The 21,183-nt window shown below is 46.4% G+C and overlaps 1 protein-coding gene across 5 annotated transcripts in view; it reads right to left on the reverse strand.

The window, feature by feature from the left end:
- Positions 1-21,183, reverse strand: part of CBS (cystathionine-beta-synthase) — a 215,849-nt gene that overhangs the window by 180,718 nt on the left and 13,948 nt on the right. For all 5 annotated transcript variants that reach the window (XR_003852749.1, XM_029577798.1, XM_029577799.1 and 2 more), the window contains exon 2: positions 4,978-5,192. Coding sequence is in view for 4 of the 5 variants with exons in the window: in XM_029577798.1 (XP_029433658.1) it covers positions 4,978-5,189 (212 nt within the window). In the remaining variant the exon portion in view is untranslated. The remainder of the gene's footprint in view (positions 1-4,977; positions 5,193-21,183) is intronic.

Consider the following 21,183-nt stretch of genomic DNA (forward strand, 5'->3'; position numbering starts at 1 on the left):
CATTGGCCATCTTACTCGTTTCATCTGTTTTTACTGAATGGTCTTACTTTGAATTTATATATATTTTAAATTGTAAACTGCACAGATCAATTAACCAAATTGTATAAGCCATATATAAGAATATAGGATGATTTTAATGACAGGTTACAAATTAATTGAAATAGGTCTGAAAAGTCATTTTTTTTAGTTTTCAGAACCCTGGTGTGTATAGCATCTGGTCCAGGTGATGTTCTACTCAACAGTTTTTCAATCTGGCCTACCACATTTTACAGGTTCACCATGACTTGGTTCAGTTCATCTGAATCATCACCCATGAAAACCATTAATGAACTGGTATCTCCCCAAACATCCTCTTCAGTAAAAACCAAAGCAAAGAAGTCATTTAATCTTTCCACGATGGCTTTATCTTACCTAAGTGCCCCTTTAGCCCCTCTATCATCTTGCAGGTTTTCTGCTTCAGATACATTTTTAAAAATTTTTATAGAAACATAGAAATGACGACCGAAGACGACCAAATGGCCCATCTGGTCTGCCCAGCATACTTCCACACATATTTTTCTCATACTTATCTGTTACTCTGACCGCTGAGTTCAGGGCCCTTATTGGTAACTTTTTGGTTCTAATTTCCTTCCACTCCCGCCACTGCTGTAAAGAGCAGTGCTGGAGCTGCAAAGTGAAGATTCAAGCTTAATTGGTTAGGGGTAGTAACCGCCACAATAAGCAATCTACTCCCACGCTTATTTATTTGTTTACCCAGCATGTGCAATTCAGTCCTTGTTGGTTGTTGTCTGAATATAAATCCTCTTTTCTTCATTCCCCTTGCCATTGAAGCAATGAGCTGCAATGGATATATATTCCAAGTGAAGTATCAGGCTTTATTGATTCGGGGTAGTAACCGCCGCCGCAACAAGCAAGCTACTCCCCCACTTATTTGTGAATGCAAATTCTTTTTTCCACATTTCCTCTTGCCGTTGAAGCATAAAGCAATGTTGGAGTCGCGTTAACAGTGTGTGAGCTTTTGCCTTTACGGCCAACTTCTTTTCAAATTCACTCTTAGCCAGTCTTATCAATGTCTTACATTTAACTTGCCAATACTTATACTTTATCCTATTTTCTTCTGATGGATCCTTCTTTCAATTTTTGAATGAAGATCTTTTGGCTAAAATAGCCTCTTTCACCTCACTTTTTAGCCATGTGGCAATCGTTTCACCTTCCTTCCACCTTTCTTAATGCATGGAATACATCGGGGCTGTGCTTCTAGGAAGGGTTTGTTGTTTTTTTTTTAAACAATGTCCACACCGGTTGCACACTTTTAACCTTTGTAGCTGCACTTTTCAGATTTTTTTAAATTATTTCTCTCATTTTATCAAAGTTTCCCTTTTGAAAGTTTAGTGCTAGAGCCGTTGATTTACCTACTTTCCCCCTTCCAGTCATTAATTCAAATTTGATTATATGATGATCACTATTACCAAGCGGCCACACCACCATTACCTCTTTCACCAAATCCTGCCCTCCACTGAGAATTAGATTTAAAACTGCGTCCCTTCTCGTCCATTCCTGAACAAATTGTTCCATAAAACTGTCATTTATTCCATCCAGGAACTTTCTCTCCCTAGCATGTCTTGATGTTTCACTTACCCAGTCAAAATTGGGGTAACTGAAGTCTCCCATTATTACTGCACTACCAATTTGGTTATCTTCTCTAGTTTCTCTTAGCTTTTCACTGTCTGTCTCACATCTTGGTCAGGTGGATGGTAGTATACTCCTATCACTATACTTGTCCTCACCACACAAGGGATTTCTATCCATAAATATCTGATTGTACATTTAGTCTCTTGCAGGATCTTTATCCTGTTGGAGTTTATGCCATCCCAGACATAAAGCGCCACCCCACCACCAAGATGCTCCTCTCTGTCATTGCTATATACTTTGTACCCCAGTATAGCACTATCCCATTGGTTATCTTCTTTCCACCATGTCTCTGAGTTGCCAATTAAGTCTATGTCATCATTCACTGCTATACATTCTAAGTCTCCCATCTTACTTCTTAGACTTCTGGCATTAGCATACAAACATTTCAAAGTGTGTTTGTTTGTATTACCATTCAGCTTTTCAGTTGAAAGGGATAAATTGGAATCTTTTAGCTCAGGTAAGTTTTTAATTATAGGCACTTAGACTACTTTTCTTATTAATGGAGCCTCTCTGATGGGATTCCCTAACTCTAATGCTTTATAGTTTTCCCCTTTGATTTAGTTTAAAAGCTGCTCTATCTTCTTATTAAAGGTTAGCATCAGCAGCCTGGTTAAGGTGGAGCCCATCCCTTTGGAAAAGACTCCCCCTTCCCCAAAAGGTTCCCCAGTTCCTTACAAAACTGAATCCCTCTTCTTTGCACCATCGTCTCCATCCATGCATTGTGACTCTGGAGCTCTGTCTGCCTCTAGGAACTTGCGCAATGAAGAGGGAGCATTTCTGAGAATGCTATCCTGGATGTTCTGGATTTCAGCTTTCTACCTAAGAGTCTAAATTTGGCTTCCAGAACCTCCCTCCCACATTTTGCTATGTCGTTGGTGCCCACACGTAGCATGACAGCTGGCTCCTCCCCAGCACAGTCTAATATCCTATCTAGGTGACGTGTGAGGTCCATCACCTTAGCACCACGTAGGCAAGTTACCAGGTGATCCTCATGCCCACCAGCCACCCAGCTGTCTACATTATTAATAATCGAATCACCAACTATGATGGCTGACCCTACCCTTCCCTCCTGGGCAGTAGCCCTGAGAGAGACTTCCTTGGTACGAGAGAACAATGCACCACCTGGAGAGCAGGACCTTGCTACAGGATAATTTCCTGCTGCACCAGGTTGAAGCTCTCCAATCATGAGACCTTTGTCTTCCAAGGCAGTACCAGGGCTTTTCAGACTGGAGTTTGGACTTGGCTACTATGTCCCTGAAGGTCTCCATCTACATACCTCTCTGTCTGCCTCAGCTCCTCCAGGTCTGTCACTCTAGCCTCCAGAAATCATACTCATTCTCTGAGAGACAGAAGCTCTTTGCACAAGTACAATTTCTCATGGGTGGATAAAAAAAAAATCATACATGTGACACGATGCAAAAGACTGGGAGGCCCCCCTCTTGCTGCTGGATTGCTGCCTTCATCTTAAAATTTGTTCAGTTCCTAGTTAAGTTTTAGGATGCTATGGAAGTAGGAATGCGAACAATTAGAGTCCTTGAAATGTATTAGTGAATTTATTATATACCTGGTAATGACCTACAAGGAAATGATTAAACTCTTGATAAGGTGTGGGGAATTTCTGAATTTAAGATCTGATGCGACTATCCACATTTCACAGTTTGCTTTTTTGGATCTCATCATCATGAAGAATGTAGATGGCTTTGCAATGACCTTGCAACAGAAATCTATGAACTGTAATAGCTTATCTTAGATATGACAATGTACATCCTCACACCTTTAAATATAATCTACCCATCAGTCAATTTTTTTGTGTCGCATTAGTATTAATCTTGCTGATTTTAAACTGCAAGCCAAAACTTTGATGAGTTGATTTTTGTCATGATTATCCACGTATTCAGAAGGCTTATCTCAAAGCCAGGTTCACGGAAAGGACTTTATTTCTTCCACCTCTATTCCTGCCATGGATCACCTTACCTGTGTTCTTCCATTTTCTCCTCAGATAGGGAGGTTTGTATATTGATTCATCGGTGTTAGCATGACTTGCACCTGCATCCCATGCTTCGGGATCTCACGCATTTTGTGTTTACGTGTGGGATTAAACTACATGACACTTTAGGTCTACTCAGATTCCCTTGTATAGTACTGGCCCTAGAGGAGGATGCCACAGGTCATGGTCCCTGTGGGCACTGCTCAGTTTGTGCGGCATCCATGCATACGACTGAGGTAGAATTTCCTCACATCAGCAAAAGTGTTCATCTAAGTCACAAAACCTCATGTCATATAATGTCCCTTTAAAAAAGTCCTACAAAGGCAAAATGCCACGTTCAATTTCTACTCGTATGATTGAGCATCCGAGCTTTCTGAGATATGGTCAGACATCTACTCTTCTGATGACATACTGCATGAAAAAGGCACATACTTTTGATGCCTTATGTTTTTAAGTTTTAGATGTTCCTCATAAGAACTGGCATAGCGGCGATGTCCCACGTTGCCTTTTACAAATTGAACAGCACTGGATTTATTAACTAAAGCCCCTGATAGGCTTAATTCTGAGACAGGTCTTTCTGTCTTTATGTGATTCTGGAACATTGTGGATATTCATCGATCGGTCTTTGGACTTTGTTTATTGGTAACTAGATGTGAGACTAATTTTTTTCTATTTTCAGCTCCATTTCTGTTTTGATATGACAATTTCCACATTTTGTAGGGGACATTTAAATGGCTGCTGTTGGGCTGCGATCAGAAGACCTTATACTTGGACTGAGATTGAACCATTCTTCGAGTGACTGAGGCAGGGATTTTCTTCCTGAAACATCAGCTGTTTCAGAGCATTCAGCTATGTACCATTTTGCCATCTCTCGTGTTTGTATGGGGGGGGGGGATTTGTTTTGTTCTCCCTTGAAGATTTTTGGAATATTAATATCAATTTAATTTTTATCTGCATCTTGACAATTAAAAAATCTCAGATTGGATTATGGGTGGATGATAGAGAGGTCCAGGTTACCTCTATGTTATCATGAGGTCCAGCACTATCCCAGCTTGCTGACACCCATTTAGTATAAGATTCTGTCTTTGTGGTGCACTTTTAAGTATGACACTTTTGTTTGGCTTTATTGGGTTTATTTTTTCAGATTCTGAAAAAAGCCACCAAGGGATTGCATTTCACAGACACGATAGAGGGCATTCAAAGCTGAGGGTGGGGGCTCTCAGCATTCAAGGTGGCAGGGGCTTGTGTTGTGTATTCAAGGGGGGGGGGGGAACCCTCTCAACTTACGGGTGACTTACAGGGGTTCATGATAATGAGGGGATTCAGAGTGAGGAGCTCCTATCTTCCAGGTACATTTGCTGGGCTTGTCAGGGCGGATCCATTTTCTGTCTCTCTCATAGATACCATCACTGCTGGCCTCCTGGTCCACTCCCCCATTTGTCATCGAATTCTCAAAGTGTAGGCAAGAGCCAGAGTCCATATCCGCCACATGAGGATCATTCAGCATCATGACCTTCAAAGGAGACAGAAAACCAGCAGACTTAGAATCAGCTACTTCCATACTGAAGCTGTAATACTTTCTCCTCCCCCAACTTTAATTCTTAGGCTCTCTTTGTAAGCCTTCCTCCTCCCCCACCCAACATTCATCCCTGGATTAATTAATCCATAAACCTTTCTCCAACCCTTTCCCAGGGCAGGCGTTAGGAGTGAGAGCAAGAAGGGCAATTGCCCTGGCCCCAGAAGTACAAGGGTCCTCCTTGGAGATGCTAAGTATCATCTCTGAGGCAGAACTGCCTCACTGACTGGGCCCACTCCCTTGTCTCTGCCCTGGGCCCCAATGTGTCAACTCCGCCAGCCCTGAAACCAAACTCCAAACCTCAACCTGATGGTAATCAGTAAACCTCCTACTACCCTCTACCACTCAATCTTGGTTAAGTCCATACATCATCCCTGATCCTTCCTCCATCCAGCATTTTATCCCCCAGATCAATCCATGAACTTTCCTCTAGCCCTAACCGCTCTTCAAATTTAAATTCAATTTGTTAACGTCTTCGTCTCCTAGCCCTCCATCAGACCCCAAGATAAACTTAATCCTTAACATGTCCAACACATTCATGTTACTTAGAGTAATTCACTGTGATGTTTGACTAATTGTCTCTACAGTAATTTCCTTGTTATAATTATTATTCAGGTTTCTTACCCTTTCAACATGAAAGTTTTAGAAATATGACTCTTTTGGGAGTGTCTGAAGGTATGGCAAGTGGATGACACTGGAAGCTGTGGTGTGGACGGAAGTAAGCATTTACCTCAGGATGTCACCTGATAACTAAATTGTTTCCAGCAGTCAAGGGTACTTTCAGTAAAGGAAGATTTGTCTAGCCTTACAGTGTTAGAGAATGTAATTATTTTGAGAAATAAATCTCTCTCTCCCCCCCCCCCATCCACACACACAGAGTTACATATAATTAAATGGCAAAGAAACAAAACATCATTAACAGTGTTCAGAATTGGGCTGTACTGCAGTAATATTCACACTTCCTGGTAAGGGAGTGGCATTAAAACATGTCAGAAGAATGTGATTACTTAATCTACTCAGTTTTATTATTTGTGCCTGCCTACAGTGCTGTCACAGGTTTTATTTGCTCTGTGATTTCCCCCACCACTAACGACCCTTTGTGTTGATCTCATACTTGCTTGAAGTCTCTCAATGTTTTGGTTCATATCCCTTCTGCTGGAAACCTGTTCCAGGTGCACATCTTCTTCTTAGGGAAAAAGTATTTTCTTACACTCCATGAGATTCCTTCAGTTTCATATGATCACTACTTATTTGTCAGCTTTTCATGCTATAGAAAGTGCCAATTCCTTCTAGAAGCCTGCTACATATATAAAAATGTTTGATTCATATCTTCCCTTTCTCTCACTCCTTCAGTCTATGTATGCAAGCTATGTACCATTTTAGTGGCACTTCTTTAAACTGCCTCCATCTTATCAATATCCTTTTGTAGATGTGGTCTCCAGAACTGTCATACTGAGGTGATTGTGAGCTCTTGGGCCACTGTTAAGTTGACACGGCCTATCCTGGGCAACTAAAAGATAGGCCTTAACAGGTAGCAGATGACTCACCACGAGACAAGGTCTTCCAACTGACCAATCATTTTCCCCTTGGGTTGAGCCTGCAGGTTCTGGCGGCCAGTAGGACTTTCCAGGCCAGGTATTAAGAAGTTGGAATAAGCAAGGGTAGTGGGCGAGCTGAGGCAGAGAGCAAAGCAAAATAGAGGTCCCAGGCCCGAAGTCAAAAGCACAGGAAAGCAGTTCGTATGGAGAACACAAATGAGACAGACAGGAGTGGGCAAGGCAAGAACATACTGGAACGAAGACAGGAACAAACTGTAGCAACAAACACTGCAGAACAAGCAGGAGACCTATTGTGAAGGCACTGGATAGCAGTTCTGAGCTTCCCTCTATACTAGGGAGGCGATGTTATCTGTGCATGTCACAGGAAGTATTTTCACGCAGGATCTATAAAAAAAGCTCAAGAGCTGCAGCCATGTTCCTTTGATGCAGCAATATGCCAGAGAACAGTCAGACTAGAGGTGAGGGGTGTTAAAAGATGTGACCTGTAGAGAAAGCAAATGTTGCTTACCTGTAACTAGTGTGTTCTCACAGGACAACAGGATGTTAGTCCTCACATATGGGTGACATCACAGGATGGAGCCCAATCACGGAACACTTGTCAAAGTTTCTAGAACTCTGACTGGCCCCTACTGGGCATGCCCAGCATGGCACTAACCCTGCAGCCAGCAGGGGTCCCCCTTCAGTCTTGTTTAAAAAGCTACAGGAAGTGCCGAAAAATAAAATAAGAAACGTAACAAACCCAACACCGTGGGGCGGCGGGCGGGTTTCGTGAGGACTAACATTCTGCTTGTCCTGTGAGAACACCTGTTACAGGTAAGCAACATTTGCTTCTCACAGGACAAGCAGGATGGTAGTCCTCACATATGGGTGAGTACCGAGCTGAGGATGTCCAAGTATGCACCAAATGTACCCAAGATGTGCAACAGGCACAACAACTGGGGTGGAATTTGGCCGAGGGCATCCTGAACCCTAACAGGCAGGCAGAAGGGGGTTGGTACGTCAAGTTGTGAATAGGTTACGTAAGACAGATTGGCCGAAGATGGAATCTTGACTTCCGGTTTTGTCCAAGCAATAGTGGGCTGTAAAGATAAGGAGAGAACTCCAGGTGGCAGCCCTGCAAATGTCAGGAAGCCTCACTGATCGTAAGTGTGCTACCGAAGTCGCTATGGCCCTCACAGAGTGTGCTTTAACACAGTCTTGAAGTGGAATGCCTGCTTGCTGATAGCAAAAGGATATGCAGGCCGCTAACTAGGAGGAGAGAGTCTGCTTACCCACAGGCTGCCCAAATTTGGTGGAATGGAAAGAGACAAACAATTGAGTGCTTTTCTTGTGGGCAGCTGTACGGTCTAGGTAGAACACTAGAGCCCATTTACAGTCAAGGGTATGCAGAGCCTGCTCTCCTGGATTGGAATGGGGCCTGGGGAAAAAGGCAGGTAGTATAATGGATTGATTGAGATGAAACTCTGACACTACCTTAGGCAAAAACTTAGGGTGAGTTGCAGAAGTTAGTGTAAGGCGGATAGGTAACTAAGGCCCGTAACTCACTAACTCTGCGAGCCGAAGTGAATGCCAAAAGGAAAATCACTTTCCATGTGAGATAGCGAAGTTCACAGGAATGGAGAGGCTTGAATGGTGGTTTCATGAGCCTTCCTAAAACCAGGTTGAGGACCCAAGAAGGGGCCAGAGGACGCAGTGGAGGCTTGAGGTGAAGCAAGCCCTTCAGAAAATGTGTTATAAGGGGTTGTACTGATATAGGAACATCCCCAACACCTTTATGGAAGGCGGCCACCGCACTAACATGCATTCTGATGGAGGAAGTTTTTAGACCTGACTCCGACAAGTGCCAGAGATAGTCCAGAAACTTCGTGACTGGACAGGTAAAGGGGTCAAGGGATTGAGAAGAGCACCATGACCGAAACCTGTTCCATTTGTAAGAATAAGATTTTCTCGTGGAAGGCTTCCGTGAAGCAATCAGGACATGGGAAACTGATTCAGAACGGTTAAGTGGCTGAAGGATTAACCTTTCAACATCCATGCCGTCAGGGACAAAGCTTGCAGATTGGGGTGGCGCAGGCACCCGTCGTTTTGTGTAATCAGAAGCGGGTCCTTTCCTAAGGGAATGTGCCTGCGAATGGAGAGATCCTGAAGTATTGGAAACCACACTTGGCAAGGCCAGTGAGGTGCTATCAGGATCATGGTTCCCTTGTCCTCACGTAACTTCACGAGAGTCTTTGAGAGAAGTGGAAGTGGAGGGAAGGCATATAAGAGACCTGTCGCCCACGAGAGGGAGAACGCATCTCTTGGTTGTAAGTGTTGGCTGCGAGTGAAGAGCAAAGGTTCTGTACTTTGCGGTTTTGACATGTTGCAAAGAGATCTATATGAGGGTAACCCCGTTGTTGGAAGATCGAGTCCACCACTACGGGGTTTAGAGACCACTCATGCGGTTGAAAGGCACGACTTAGCTTGTCTGCCAACACATGTCCACTCCCGGCAAGTAGGTGGCCCTGAGGTACATCGAGTGGGAGAGGGCCTCTGCCCATATCTGCGCAGCTTCGTGACACAGAAGGTAGGAGCCCGTCCCTTCCTGTTTGTTGACGTACCACATGGCCACCTGGTTGCCTTCTGAATCAGGATGACCTGATTGGACAGGCGATCCTGAAATACCCTGAGAGCATATCTGATTGCTCGCAGCTTCAGGAAATTGATTTGGTGTTTGGCTTCCTCTGGAGACCAATTTCCTTGTGTCTGCAGATTGGCCGCATGGGCTCCCCAGCTGAGATTGGAAGTATCGGTGGTGAGAATTATTTGAGGGTCTGGAGGTTGGAAAGGCAAGCCCTGGAGGAGATTGATCTGATTTTTCCACCAGGCTAGAGACTGACTGAGTGAGTCGGTGACGTGGACAATGGTCGACAGGGGCTGAATGCATTGAGTCCATTGTGATCTTAGAGTCCACTGCATGACTCTCATGGCTAGGCAGGCCATTGGGGTGACCTGAACTGAGGACGCCATGTGTCCCAGAAGGATGAGAAAGCGGCATGCAGTCGTGTAGCGCTAAGACTGCAGCTGGTGTGCAAGAGAGACGAGAGTGAGAGCTTGTTGTCGAGGTAGAAAAGCTTTTGCCTGCAAGGTGTCCAAGTCTGCCCCTATGAATGATAAGGTTTGAGATGGGACTAAGTAGGATTTGTCGTAGTTGACGAGAAATCCTAGCGAAATCAGGGTGCGTAAGGTAAGATGCAGGGACGACAGAGCAGTTTGCCCAGTGGGAGCCCTGATCAACCAATCATCTAGATAGGGGTAGACGTGAACACCTTGAGTCCTGAGGAAGGCTGCAACTACTACGAGACATTTCGTGAAGACTCGTGGTGCAGACCCGAGGCCGAATGGAAGCACTCGGTACGGATAGTGCTTGGGACCTACCAGAAATCTCAGGTATTTGCGATGAGATGGAGTTATCGCAATATGAGTGTATGCGTCCTGGAGGTCTAGAGAGCAGAGCCAGTATCCTTTTTGCAGATGAGGAAGGAGGGAACCCAAGGTTACCATCTTGAACTTTTCTCGTTGGAGGTACTTGTTGAGGGCACATAGGTCCAAAATTGGACGAATGCCGCCTGATTTTTTGGGGATTAGAAAGTACCGGGAATAGAATCCTAGGCCTCGTTGGGAAGAGGGTACTGGTTCCATTGCTCTGGACTGGAGGAGGAGGGTAAATGTTCCAGAAGTGGTAAATGGTCGGATGTTCCCCACGTCAGCCGAGGTGGGGAGTCCGGGTGGGATGGAGAGAAATTCAGGTGATAAACCTGAGAGATTATGGCGAGGACCCCACTGGTCCTGAGGTGATTGTGTGCCACTTGTTGTGGAAATGGCACAATCGACCTCCCACTGGTATCTGAGGCAGTGGAAGCTGGTTGCTGCTCTCTATGCAGGAGTCAAAAACCGGAAGCAGGATCCAGCTGAGGAGCTGCTTGTCACTTTTGTTTTCGTGTCTGGCGAGATTGGGCCTTATGGAAAAGGTCTCGTGGAACGAGTCCTAGACGGTGGTGGATAGGACTTCTTTGGACGGAAGAATGACTTTTAGTATCCTTCCTGAATGGCTGCTTGGAGGCATAATCAGAAGGCATCATAGAGAGCTGTCTCAGGGTTCTCATAATGGTTCCTTGAGTTCCGCCACCGTTCGTTGAAACTGTTCGCCGAAACAGATTGTCCCCCATACAGGGCAGGTTGGACAATATATCCTGTACTTCAGGGCGAAGGTTCGAAGACTTGAGCCAGGCCCATCTTCTCGCCGAGTTAGACTCTGCAGAAACCCTGGTAGCAGTGTCAAAGATATCCTAAGATGATCTTATCTCATGCTTGCCTGCCTCAAAATCTTTGTTTACTAGGGTTTGAAGCTGTTCCTGGAATTGCTGCAGCAGGGACTCTGCAAAGCCCTGTATCTGCTTGAATAAGACCCTGTTGTACTGGGTCATATATAGCTGGTAAGAGGCAATCCGAGAGATGAGCATTGAGCCCTGGAAGACCCGGCAACCAATGGCATCTAGAAATGTTTGCTCCTTGCCTGGGGGAAAGGAAGTATGAGGTTTTGATCTCTTTGCTCTCTTTTGGGCAGAGTCCACAACGACAGAGTGGAGATCCAATTGAGATTTTTGAAAACATGGGGCTGTCTGTACCAAATAAGTGGTATCAGCCTTCCTGCTGACTGGAGCAACAGAGCCAGGGTGTTCCCAGTTCTTTTTGAGGAGATCCAGAAGAACTTGGTGAATGGGGATGGAGGTTATTTCCTTGGGAGCATCCAGGAATTGCAACAACTCCATCATTTGGTGCCTGTCATCGTGCTCAGTCTGTAATTGGAAGGGAAGCAATTCAGACATCTCCATCACAAAGTTTATGAAGGAAAGGTCCTCTGGAGGAGAACGCTTTCTACTTTCAGAAGGAGAACACGGTGAAGGTAAGTCATCGGTGTCTGGTGAAGAATCATCTGTCCAGGCATCGTAGGGATTGGCATCTGCCCCTCTAGGAGCATGGGACAGTGGAATCCCTGACGGTCCTGGTCTAGGCTCCGAAGGAATAATTGGAGGCACCGGTGCAGGCATCGATGAATGGATTGGTGGCGCCGGACGTATCGGCATCAATGGCTGAGGCATCAGTAGGACTCCCAATGGAGGGATGCGGAATGGTGTTTCCCCTCCCGATGACAAGGTAAGCGGAGAGGGCACCGGAGCCATCGGTAACCTGGGATCAGTCGGTGGAAAAGCGGCGATGAGTGCTTCCATTTGAGAGCAGCGGTGTCAACGCTGCCGGAATTGGTTAGCGGTCGGTTCCATGATCGGTACACCAGTGTCTGTGCCAGAGGAACTTGGAGTCAATGCATTGCCTTGTCGATGGCCTCCTGAACCAGCCGGTCCAGTTCTTCTCGAAGACCTGGAGCAAGCAGCCCCGGAACAGAAGGAGGCAGAGGCATAGCTGGAGGGACCACCGTTAAAGGCGGAGTCGCGGCTCCCACTCCCCTTTCGGGAGAGGGTGCCTCGGTCGCCGAAAAGGTCGGTGTCTTTTCTGGACGGGGTTTCTTCGACGGCGGCTCAGACGATGGCGAGGTCGATGATTTCGCTCCCTCGATGGTCCGAGGCTTCTGATGTCGATGTCGATCTCTACGATCCCCTCTGTCCTGAGGGGGAGTCGAGGGAGTTAAAGGCTGAGAAGTCATCGATGCCGGACGGTCACCGGCTGGTGGTTGATACTGGCGCGCAGTTGACGGTGCCGGTTCTGATGACGTCGATGCAATGGGCGGCATCTGGGTTTGAGCACGGAAGAGAAGTTCCATCTTCTCCATTCTGGCCTTGCGACCTTTGGGTGTCATTAGGGCACATTTGGTGCAGGTCAGGACATCATGCTCACATCCAAGACACATTACACAGAATTTATGAGGGTCTGTGATGGACATGGTGCGATTGCAGTCCGGGCACCGACGGAACCCCAACACCATGGTCATTCGAGCCGCGGTACGGTCAACGGCCAGTAGGCCGCGAGGGCCAAACTCGACGGGAATCGACCGAAAATGGGTAAAAACTCACCGGAGTACCGCGGAGTCAAAAATTCGAAAGAGGGACCCCTGTGGGGTATGAAACTTTTTAGTAATTCCGTGAGGAAAATTCCTGTCAGGAATCTCTGTGGAACTCCTTAACCGCGTGGCTACTGCTACGCAGAAAAAAGTAGACTGAACGGGGACCCCTGCAGGGTTAGTGCCATGCTGGGCATGCCCAGTAGGGGCCAGTCAAAGTTCTAGAAACTTTGACAAAAGTGTTTCATGATTGGGTTCCATCCTGTGATGTTACCCATATGTGAGGACTACCATCCTGCTTGTCCTGTGAGAAATAATATTTCTTTCCTTCTACTTGCTAAAGCTCTTTTTTTTTTTATACAACCAAGTGTGCTACTACGTTGCTTCTCCTGGGGGAATTCTGCAGAATTCTGTACATTAAAATTAATGAATTAGATGTGTTCTTTCCCCAGCAGGAATGGCTGGGAGAGACTCCCCTTCTAGGTCAGCTAGTTCTGTGTGGCTGACCGCAGTCTTCACGACTCTGATTGTCATTTCTTGCCACAACAGTAGTTGGGCCAAATATACTCAACACGTGCAGCCAACCTTTGGCTCCAGGTTCCCAGCAACTAGCACAGACATTATATTACCTAAGCACCATTTAGTGGCCGTTTGCCCAAGTAGTGCAGACAATTGTGTCTCAGCAACAGCTCCTCAGCCCTGGCTGCTTTCCCTGTCTTTGTCTTGATCTGAGTATGCAACCAAGGGGGCCACAGAAAGACAGGGCATTTCCTTTCTTTAAAATTCTGCAAACTTCTAGAGACCACTTGTCAAAATAACATTATACAATCAGTGTCTGAATAATAATTAAATTTAAAGCTACCACACAGATGTAAACCCATCCCGGGGAGTTTACTACACTCCAGTGGGGCCATAAAAGTTTTTCGTGTCTCTTCGAGGCTGTATCACTCCTGGCTAACTAACATTTTTCCCCTCTCCCCAGGGTTGGGATCCTTTGTCTGTGATAGGAGTGTTCTTCTCTCACATGTTTCCTGAGAGAGGAATATATGTTTTCACTGTGTGCACGATAAGTGCCCAAAAAACCCACTCTGGAATCATTGGTAGAATGTCCAAAATAACAACCTTTACTGTTGAAACCCTGGTGGATTATGGCACAATAAAAACGCAAACTGCAGCGCCTCAGCATTCTCGTTTGATTCTTTTACAGCCTTTTTCCTCTATCTGTGCAGGAATGTCAAACCAGGATCAAGAAAAATTCTAGCATCCATGGCTTGGAAAACTAAAAGACCCCAGGTAGGCAAGATACCCCTTCCAAACCGGTAAATATAAAAATCCCTGTCTCTGCACAGGGGCCCCAGGGGCAAAGATTCCTGTGAAATGTCTTCAGTGACCTTGAGAAGTTGCTTACTCATGGTTAGTAGGTCTCTAAATATTTCTGGCTCTTAGGATCCCTGATTGAATGATCTAATCGTCCTTTGGACGGGCAAGAAGAGGCACAGCAGAACCTTCCTCTCAGATCTTCCAAAACAAGAGAGTCTTTCCCCAAAAATAATGCAAACACTGGAAGGTCCTGGCCTCTAGTCACTACCTCTTCCTTTCTTGTTGAGGCTGTAGAGGGGCAGGTCTTCCCTAACCTACAAAGCCCCCAAAACAAGTTTCCACACCCCTTGTGTCCAGGTTGGGTGCAGGGTCTCTCCAGGCTTCCAACCACATAAAAAGTCTTAAGTCCAAAATATTCCTGGCATGCCACTATTACCCACCAGGGAGTGGATGGGAAAAAGCAGATCCCCAACCCAACTCAACTCACTGATTACAGTAGAGTTTTCTGGAGCCTTAGAGCAGGCCCAAAAATCCAAAACTTAGGGAAAACCTCCAGACGAATCCTAAAGCTTAAACAAAAAAAAAAAAAAAAACCACAAACATGCCACACTGCCCCCCTGAGCTCTCAGCAAAGAGCTGCTATAAAACCCTGCAAAGGGGAAGGCCATTCCAGCTCCCTCAAAAGGAGCGGCTGCAGTCGAATGGATCCTCCCCTCAATTGCTAACCCGTCCTGATCTTTACTAACCGAAAAACCCAGGACTTGCTGAATAACAGAACTGAACACAGAAGAAAACACAAATTTTTTTTCTCAAAGACGCAGTCTAATAATGCACCATAACCAGGGCTTCTGGATTCAGGGAATTTTAATTTGGCAATCTGTGGAGCTCAAGAGGAGTGACAAGCTGCACAGTGCTGATTTCTTGCAGCTGCCTGAAGCTTGTGGCAATACAGCAGCGTCCATGGCTATTTTTATTTTAAAAACTTTATTTTTGTACTTTTCTGCATTTTATAGGGGGTCAGGGTCCAATATTAGTTTCAGATAGGTCAGGTTTTAAAATCCCAGTTTTTGCTGGTTTTGTGCATCTGCTTGGGTTCTCCTCAGTTGGGCTCAGTACTTGCTTCACCTTAAATATAAAAAAATAAAAATTTAATGAACTTATAATTGGTGTCACCAAGGTTCTCCTGAGGCTACCAAAATTGTGTGGGTGCTTCTCTGGTCTCTCCCACCTGGAATTAGGCTGTATTTTATTTTTATCCACTTTGTTTTCTTTAATTTTCAACTTTTATTTCTGCCCTGTCTCTAGTATGCAGGACCAGAAGTGATATTTTCGTCCACTTCATGGCTGTGCTGCAGGGGCAGATTGGCCTATCGGGGGATCGAGCACCCCCCTGTGGGCCGGTCGCTCCAGTCACGTGGTCTGCCGTGCGGCGAATCCCCGGGCCGGTCTTCCTTGGGAATCCGCCGCTGCTGTGCTCTTTTTATATCAGGAGCTTTCCCAGGACATGCATTCATTGCTTTATTCACCTCATTCGTTTCGGCAGTAGGAGCGTATCGCACAAATGCGCCTACTGATGAAACGAATTGAGCACTGAATGTACATCCCCTCCAACCATAAATCAATTTGTAGTGGTAGCTTTCCCTAGCCTGCCACTGTTCAAAACAGCTGAGGGGTTTACTTTCATTTTCACCCTGATGGCGACCACAGCTTGCCTTCCTTGCAGGACAGATGGAAGGAGTCCCTTGGTTATCCAAGATCAGCTGCCTGCCTCCCTGTCAGCTGTGTCTCCACCTTGAAAGCATGATGCTGCCTCTGCTTTCATACAGCTCCAAGCAGGAAGAAAGGAGAGAAAAAAATGAAACAAACTACTCCCTCTGCCTAAGGCTGTAAAAGTCCCAACAAAATAAAGCCTTCATTCAACGGACATCTCAGAGCCTCTGGACTTCTCAGTCTGCCATTTAGAAAGGAATCTTACAGGCAATTTATCTCTGTTTTAAATTTCAGTGGTAGATGGGGTTTTTATTTTATTATACTTCAATTAGGCTGCCTCCCAAATGTTCTCATCTCCCCCCCCCCAATCAGGTTTCTTTGACAGCTCTGCCTTCCCTCCCCCATCATGCTGCCTCTAGCTTTCCTTTCCTCCTCCTACCCTTAAATCAGATTCCTCCACCAGCTCTCCCTCTCCACACCCCAATCAGGCTCCATCTCCAGTTCTTAGGCTCCTTCCCCCCACAAATCAGACTCCCTCTCCAGCTCTCCCCCTCTTCCATCCCATCACTTCCAATTCCCATTCAATGGGATCCTTTTCCAGCTATTTCCTTTTCATTACCCCTAACCTAGATGCTCACCCTGTAGCTCTCCTCCCCCCACTCAGCGGACTTCATCTCCCCAAACCGAATCAAATTCCTTCCCCATCCGTCTCCCCCCAAAGCTCTCTTGCTCCATCCACTTACCCTAATTAGTTTCCTTTTCAGCTCTCCCTCTCCTCTCCTGTAAATCAGGCTCCAGCATGTCCTCCCTTCCCCCCAAATCAGGCTCCCTCTCCAGCACTCCTCCTCCTCAGTTCTCCCCTGCCCTCCAAAATCAAGCTTCCTTTCCAGCTTCTCCCTCTCCTCCCCCCCCCCCCCCCCCAATAATTCAGGCTCTCGCTCCGGCCCTCTCCACTTCCCCCCTCAAAATCAATCTCCTTCCCCAGCTCTCTCACCTCTCCCCCAGATTAGGATTCCTTCTCCTTTGATAAGAATTGCTATACCGAGTCAGATTGAGGGTCCACCGTTTCCAACAATGGCCAATCCAGAACACAAGTACCTTCCTTGCCTCCCCGCAAATCAGGCTTCATTTCCAGCATTCCTTCCCCTCCCTACTAAATCAGCTTCTTTCCAGCTCCCCTCATCGCAAAATCATACTCCCTCTCCAACACTCCATCCTCTCCCCCCAAAATCATGCTCCTTCTCCATCATGCCAACTCTCCCCAAATCAGGTTCCCTCTCCAGCACTTCCTTTCCTCCCCACAATCAGGCTCTTATCTCCAGTTCTCTTTCCTCTACCTCCCCTCCTGAAATCAGGTCCTTCTCCGGCTCTCTCCCCTCCACCTCCCAATCAGGCTTCCTCTCCAGTTCATTCTCCTGTGCCACCTCCACCCCCAATCTGGTGTGTTCTCCTGTGCCTTTCCCTCCCTAAATCAGGCTCCCTCTCTCTCTCTCTGGCTCTCTTCCCTCCCACCTCCCCATCTCTAAATCAGCCTCCCTCTTCAGCTCTCTCCTGTGCATCCACTCCCCCCAATTAAGCTCCTTCTCCAACTCTCCCGATTCAGGCTTGCCACCCTAATTAAGCTTCTTGTTAGGCTCTCTTTTTCACTGCCCCACCCAATCAGGTTCCCCCTGTGACTGACCTTTGTTCTCTCTCCTCCACCTCCCCCCTATAATCAGTATCCCCCTCCAGTTCTGTCTCCTATACATCCCAGCCCAATCAATCAATCTTCCTTTGCAGTTCTGTTATCCCTGTACACAGCACTCCTCCATGGCCCCCCACCTTGCATAAAATCTCTCCCCTCCAGCTCGCTCATCCTCCATTCACACCCCATAAAGTCTCTCTCCCTCTTCAGTTCCTCCTCCTCCCCTAAAAAATCAGTCTTCTTCAACTTTGATTGCTCCCTCTTTCAAATCATGCTTCCTTTTCAGCTTTTTCTTCTCCTCTTCCCCCTGCCCTCCCTCTAAAGCTGACTGCCTATCCAGTTCTCCTTCCTCTTCCTCTCCAATTTAAACTCCCTCTCCAACTCTGTGAACTCCGCCACTACTCCCCAATTGGGCTCCATCTCCAACTCGCCTTCTCTCCTCTGAATCCCCCAATAGGCCTCCCACTCCCACATCTCCTCCTAAAGTGGCTTACTCTCCAACTTCCCCTAAGGAGACTCCCTCTTTCTCTGTGCAGTCTCTCCCCCTCAATTAGGTTCCCTCTTCAGTTCTCTCCCCACCCCTCTGCCTCTCCTTCAGTAGGCCTCCCTCTCTAGCTCTCCCTTTCCTCCTCTCTCTTTGTGCTCTGACTTGCCCCCTCTTTCCTGCTCCCTCTTCAGCTCTCTCCTCCCTCTACCTCCCCAATAAGGTTCCCTCTCCAGCTTTCCCTTTCTTCCTCCCCCTAAATGGGCTCCCTCCCCAGTTCTCTCACCTCTCTCCCAATAGGTCTTCCTTTCCCACTCATCTTCCCTCCAAAGTGGCTTACTCTCTCTCTCTATGTTCACTCTTCAGTTCTCTTCCGCCTCTGCTTCCTCTCCAATAGACCTCCCTCTCTAGCTTTGGTACTCCTTCTTCCATCAAAAAGGCTCCCTCCGTCCTTATGCTCTGCCTCTCCATTCAACTGGGCTCCCTCCTCTCTGCTTCCCCCAATCAGGCTCCTTCTGTAACAAGATCACCCTCAAGCTCTCTCTCTCCACCCCCTTCCTTTTTCATCAATAGGCTTTCCCTCCAGCATTCTTCTCCCCAACAGGCTCCTTTCCCCTCCAGCTTTCTTTCTCCTCCCCAACAAGCTCTTTCTACGGTATCTCTCTCCTCTCCCCTAAAAGGTCTCCATCTCTCCTTCCCCCAAACAAGCTTACGCCCCCCCCCCCCCCCCCCGCAACAGGACTTCCCTTTCCCTTCAATATGCTGCTTTTTCATCTCTCTTACTCCTCCCCCTAAACAGGCTCTTTCCTCTCACCCCAACCACCAGGTTGCAAGCCCAGCTCTTTTTACCCTGCTACCCCCTCCCCCACAGGTTCTACCCCCAGCTCTCTCTCCCTAATAGGAACTAAGCACAGCACACATTTTGATGTTCTATACCAGTCACACAAAACATCAGTACATAGCATAAATAAGCAATATTCTAATCTCTCATAGTTATGCTACTTAAAAGTGAAAAGAATAAATCTCAAAGCCTGGCAGAAGACAGCAAAGAGAAATTGGTGCAGGTCAGGCCTGTGGCAACAGAGTTAATGTGCTTTCTCCACCCTCTCCGCTAATCAACACCAAATTTCAGCAAGCCCAGAACTAAATGTTCCCAGATAGCTCCTCTCCCTCAAGCCTGCCAGAAGTAAGAAGTTTTTACTTCAGCAGCTGTTTTTGTTTTTTTTTTTTTTTTACGATCACAGCCTTGCTTTGTACAAGCTGTTCTAGGAGGGAGGCAGGAGCTGCAGAGCCAAGGTTTCTGGTGTCCGGTTTACATCAAGATAAATCTCTTATGATCTCCGACCTTCAGCCCAGGCTTGCCAGTAGAGCACGCTTTATTTCGGGCAATGCTGTGATCAGAACTACAACTATTAGGACATATGGGTTAAAAGAGAGTTTCCTTTCTGCAGGGCTGGGAGTTATTGAGATGCAGATTCTACTTGGGGGAAGGGATAATTCCCTCCCTTGTAAAACAAGACTTTTACTTCTCTTTGCTAGCAGCTGATGACTGGTTACTGGTTCTGCTCTGGAGCACATGTTGCTCAAGCCTGGAGCTTCACGTTGGGAGCTCTATGGTGACCGGTTGCTTTCTTGATCATATCACAGGGCTTCCAAACTGCCACAGATTTTCTGTACCACATGCTTCATTGCAGTGCTATCAGTTGTATATGGAGGCTGTTATAAAATAGGGGCTCATGGCACCAAATCCCTGCCCTGGTTTTGATTGAGTTGGAAGCACAAAAAAAAAAAAAATCAGGAGGAAACTACTGGAAAAAACCAAAACAGGAAAACGTGACAAAGGGCTTGAAAGTCATGTACTGCAGTTCCTTAAAAATGTTAGGGAGTTCCAGCTGTGATCAGCTGTTCAAAAATATGACGACTGCATGTTTAATAAAGTTATTCATAAATCACAGTCTGCAAGTTCAATTATGACATCATTCCGAACCAAGCGTTTCTGCTTTCCCCCATCATCTAGTTTAAAAGCTGTACTAACTCCTTCTTAAAGATCAGTGCCAGCAGCCTGGTTCCACTCTGGTTTAGGTAGAGCCCATCCTTTCGGAAAAGGCCACCCCTTTCCCAAAATGAAGCCCAGTTCCTAACAAATCTAAAACCCTCTTCCTTGCACCATCGTCTCATCCATGCATTGAGACGTTGGAGCTCTGCCTGCCTCTGGGGTCCTGCACATGGAATGGGGAGCATTTCTGAGAATGCTACCCTGGAGGTTCTGGATTTCAGCTTTCTATCTAAAACCTTCCTCCTGCACTTTCATATGTCAATGGTACCCACATGTACCAAGACAGCAGACTCCCCCCCAGCACTATCTAAAATCCTATCTATGTGATGTGTGAGGTCTGCCACCTTCTCACCAGGCAGGCAAGTTACCAAGCGATCCTCACGTCCACCAGCCATCCAGCTATCAACTTTCCTAATAATTGAATCACCAACTATAATGGCCATCCTAACCCTTCCCTCCTGGGAAGTACCCCTGGAGACCTATCCTAGGTGCGAGAGGTTATGCCATCACCTTGAGGGCAGGTTCTAGCTACAGGATTGCTTCCTGCCTCATCAAGCTGATGCTCTCCTTCCAGATGACTTTTCTCCTCCAAAGCAGCACATGGGCTACCAAATTAGAGGTGGGATTTCTCTATGTCCCTGAAAGTCTCCGCTATATACCTCTGTCTCCCTTAGCTCCTCCAGGTCTGCCACTCTAGACTCCAGAGATCAGACTTGCACACATACGACCTTTCGCCAGCTAGGAGATAATCATACATGTAACACTCAGTGCAAAAGACTGGAGTGTCTCCCTCTCATTGCTGGACTACTTCCTGCATCAGAATTTTGTTGATTTATTATTGACTTCTGCTCTGAATTAAATTATTTTATGTTTAAAATCTGCAGCAAATTACTCCTAACACAATTATCAAGTAAAATCAAAACATATAAAACTAATAAAAGCAGATAAGGTATAGCAAAGGCAAATGGATAGAGTATAGTAAGGACGTTTGTTAGGTGCACGCTTCCAGTCCTCTTCTGCTGTATGGGGTGCAGGGCCTCTTGAAGCTGGGGCTGTGGAG

The sequence above is a fragment of the Rhinatrema bivittatum genome, chromosome 15 (genome assembly GCF_901001135.1).
Source record: "Rhinatrema bivittatum chromosome 15, aRhiBiv1.1, whole genome shotgun sequence".
Lineage (NCBI taxonomy): Eukaryota > Metazoa > Chordata > Amphibia > Gymnophiona > Rhinatrematidae > Rhinatrema > Rhinatrema bivittatum.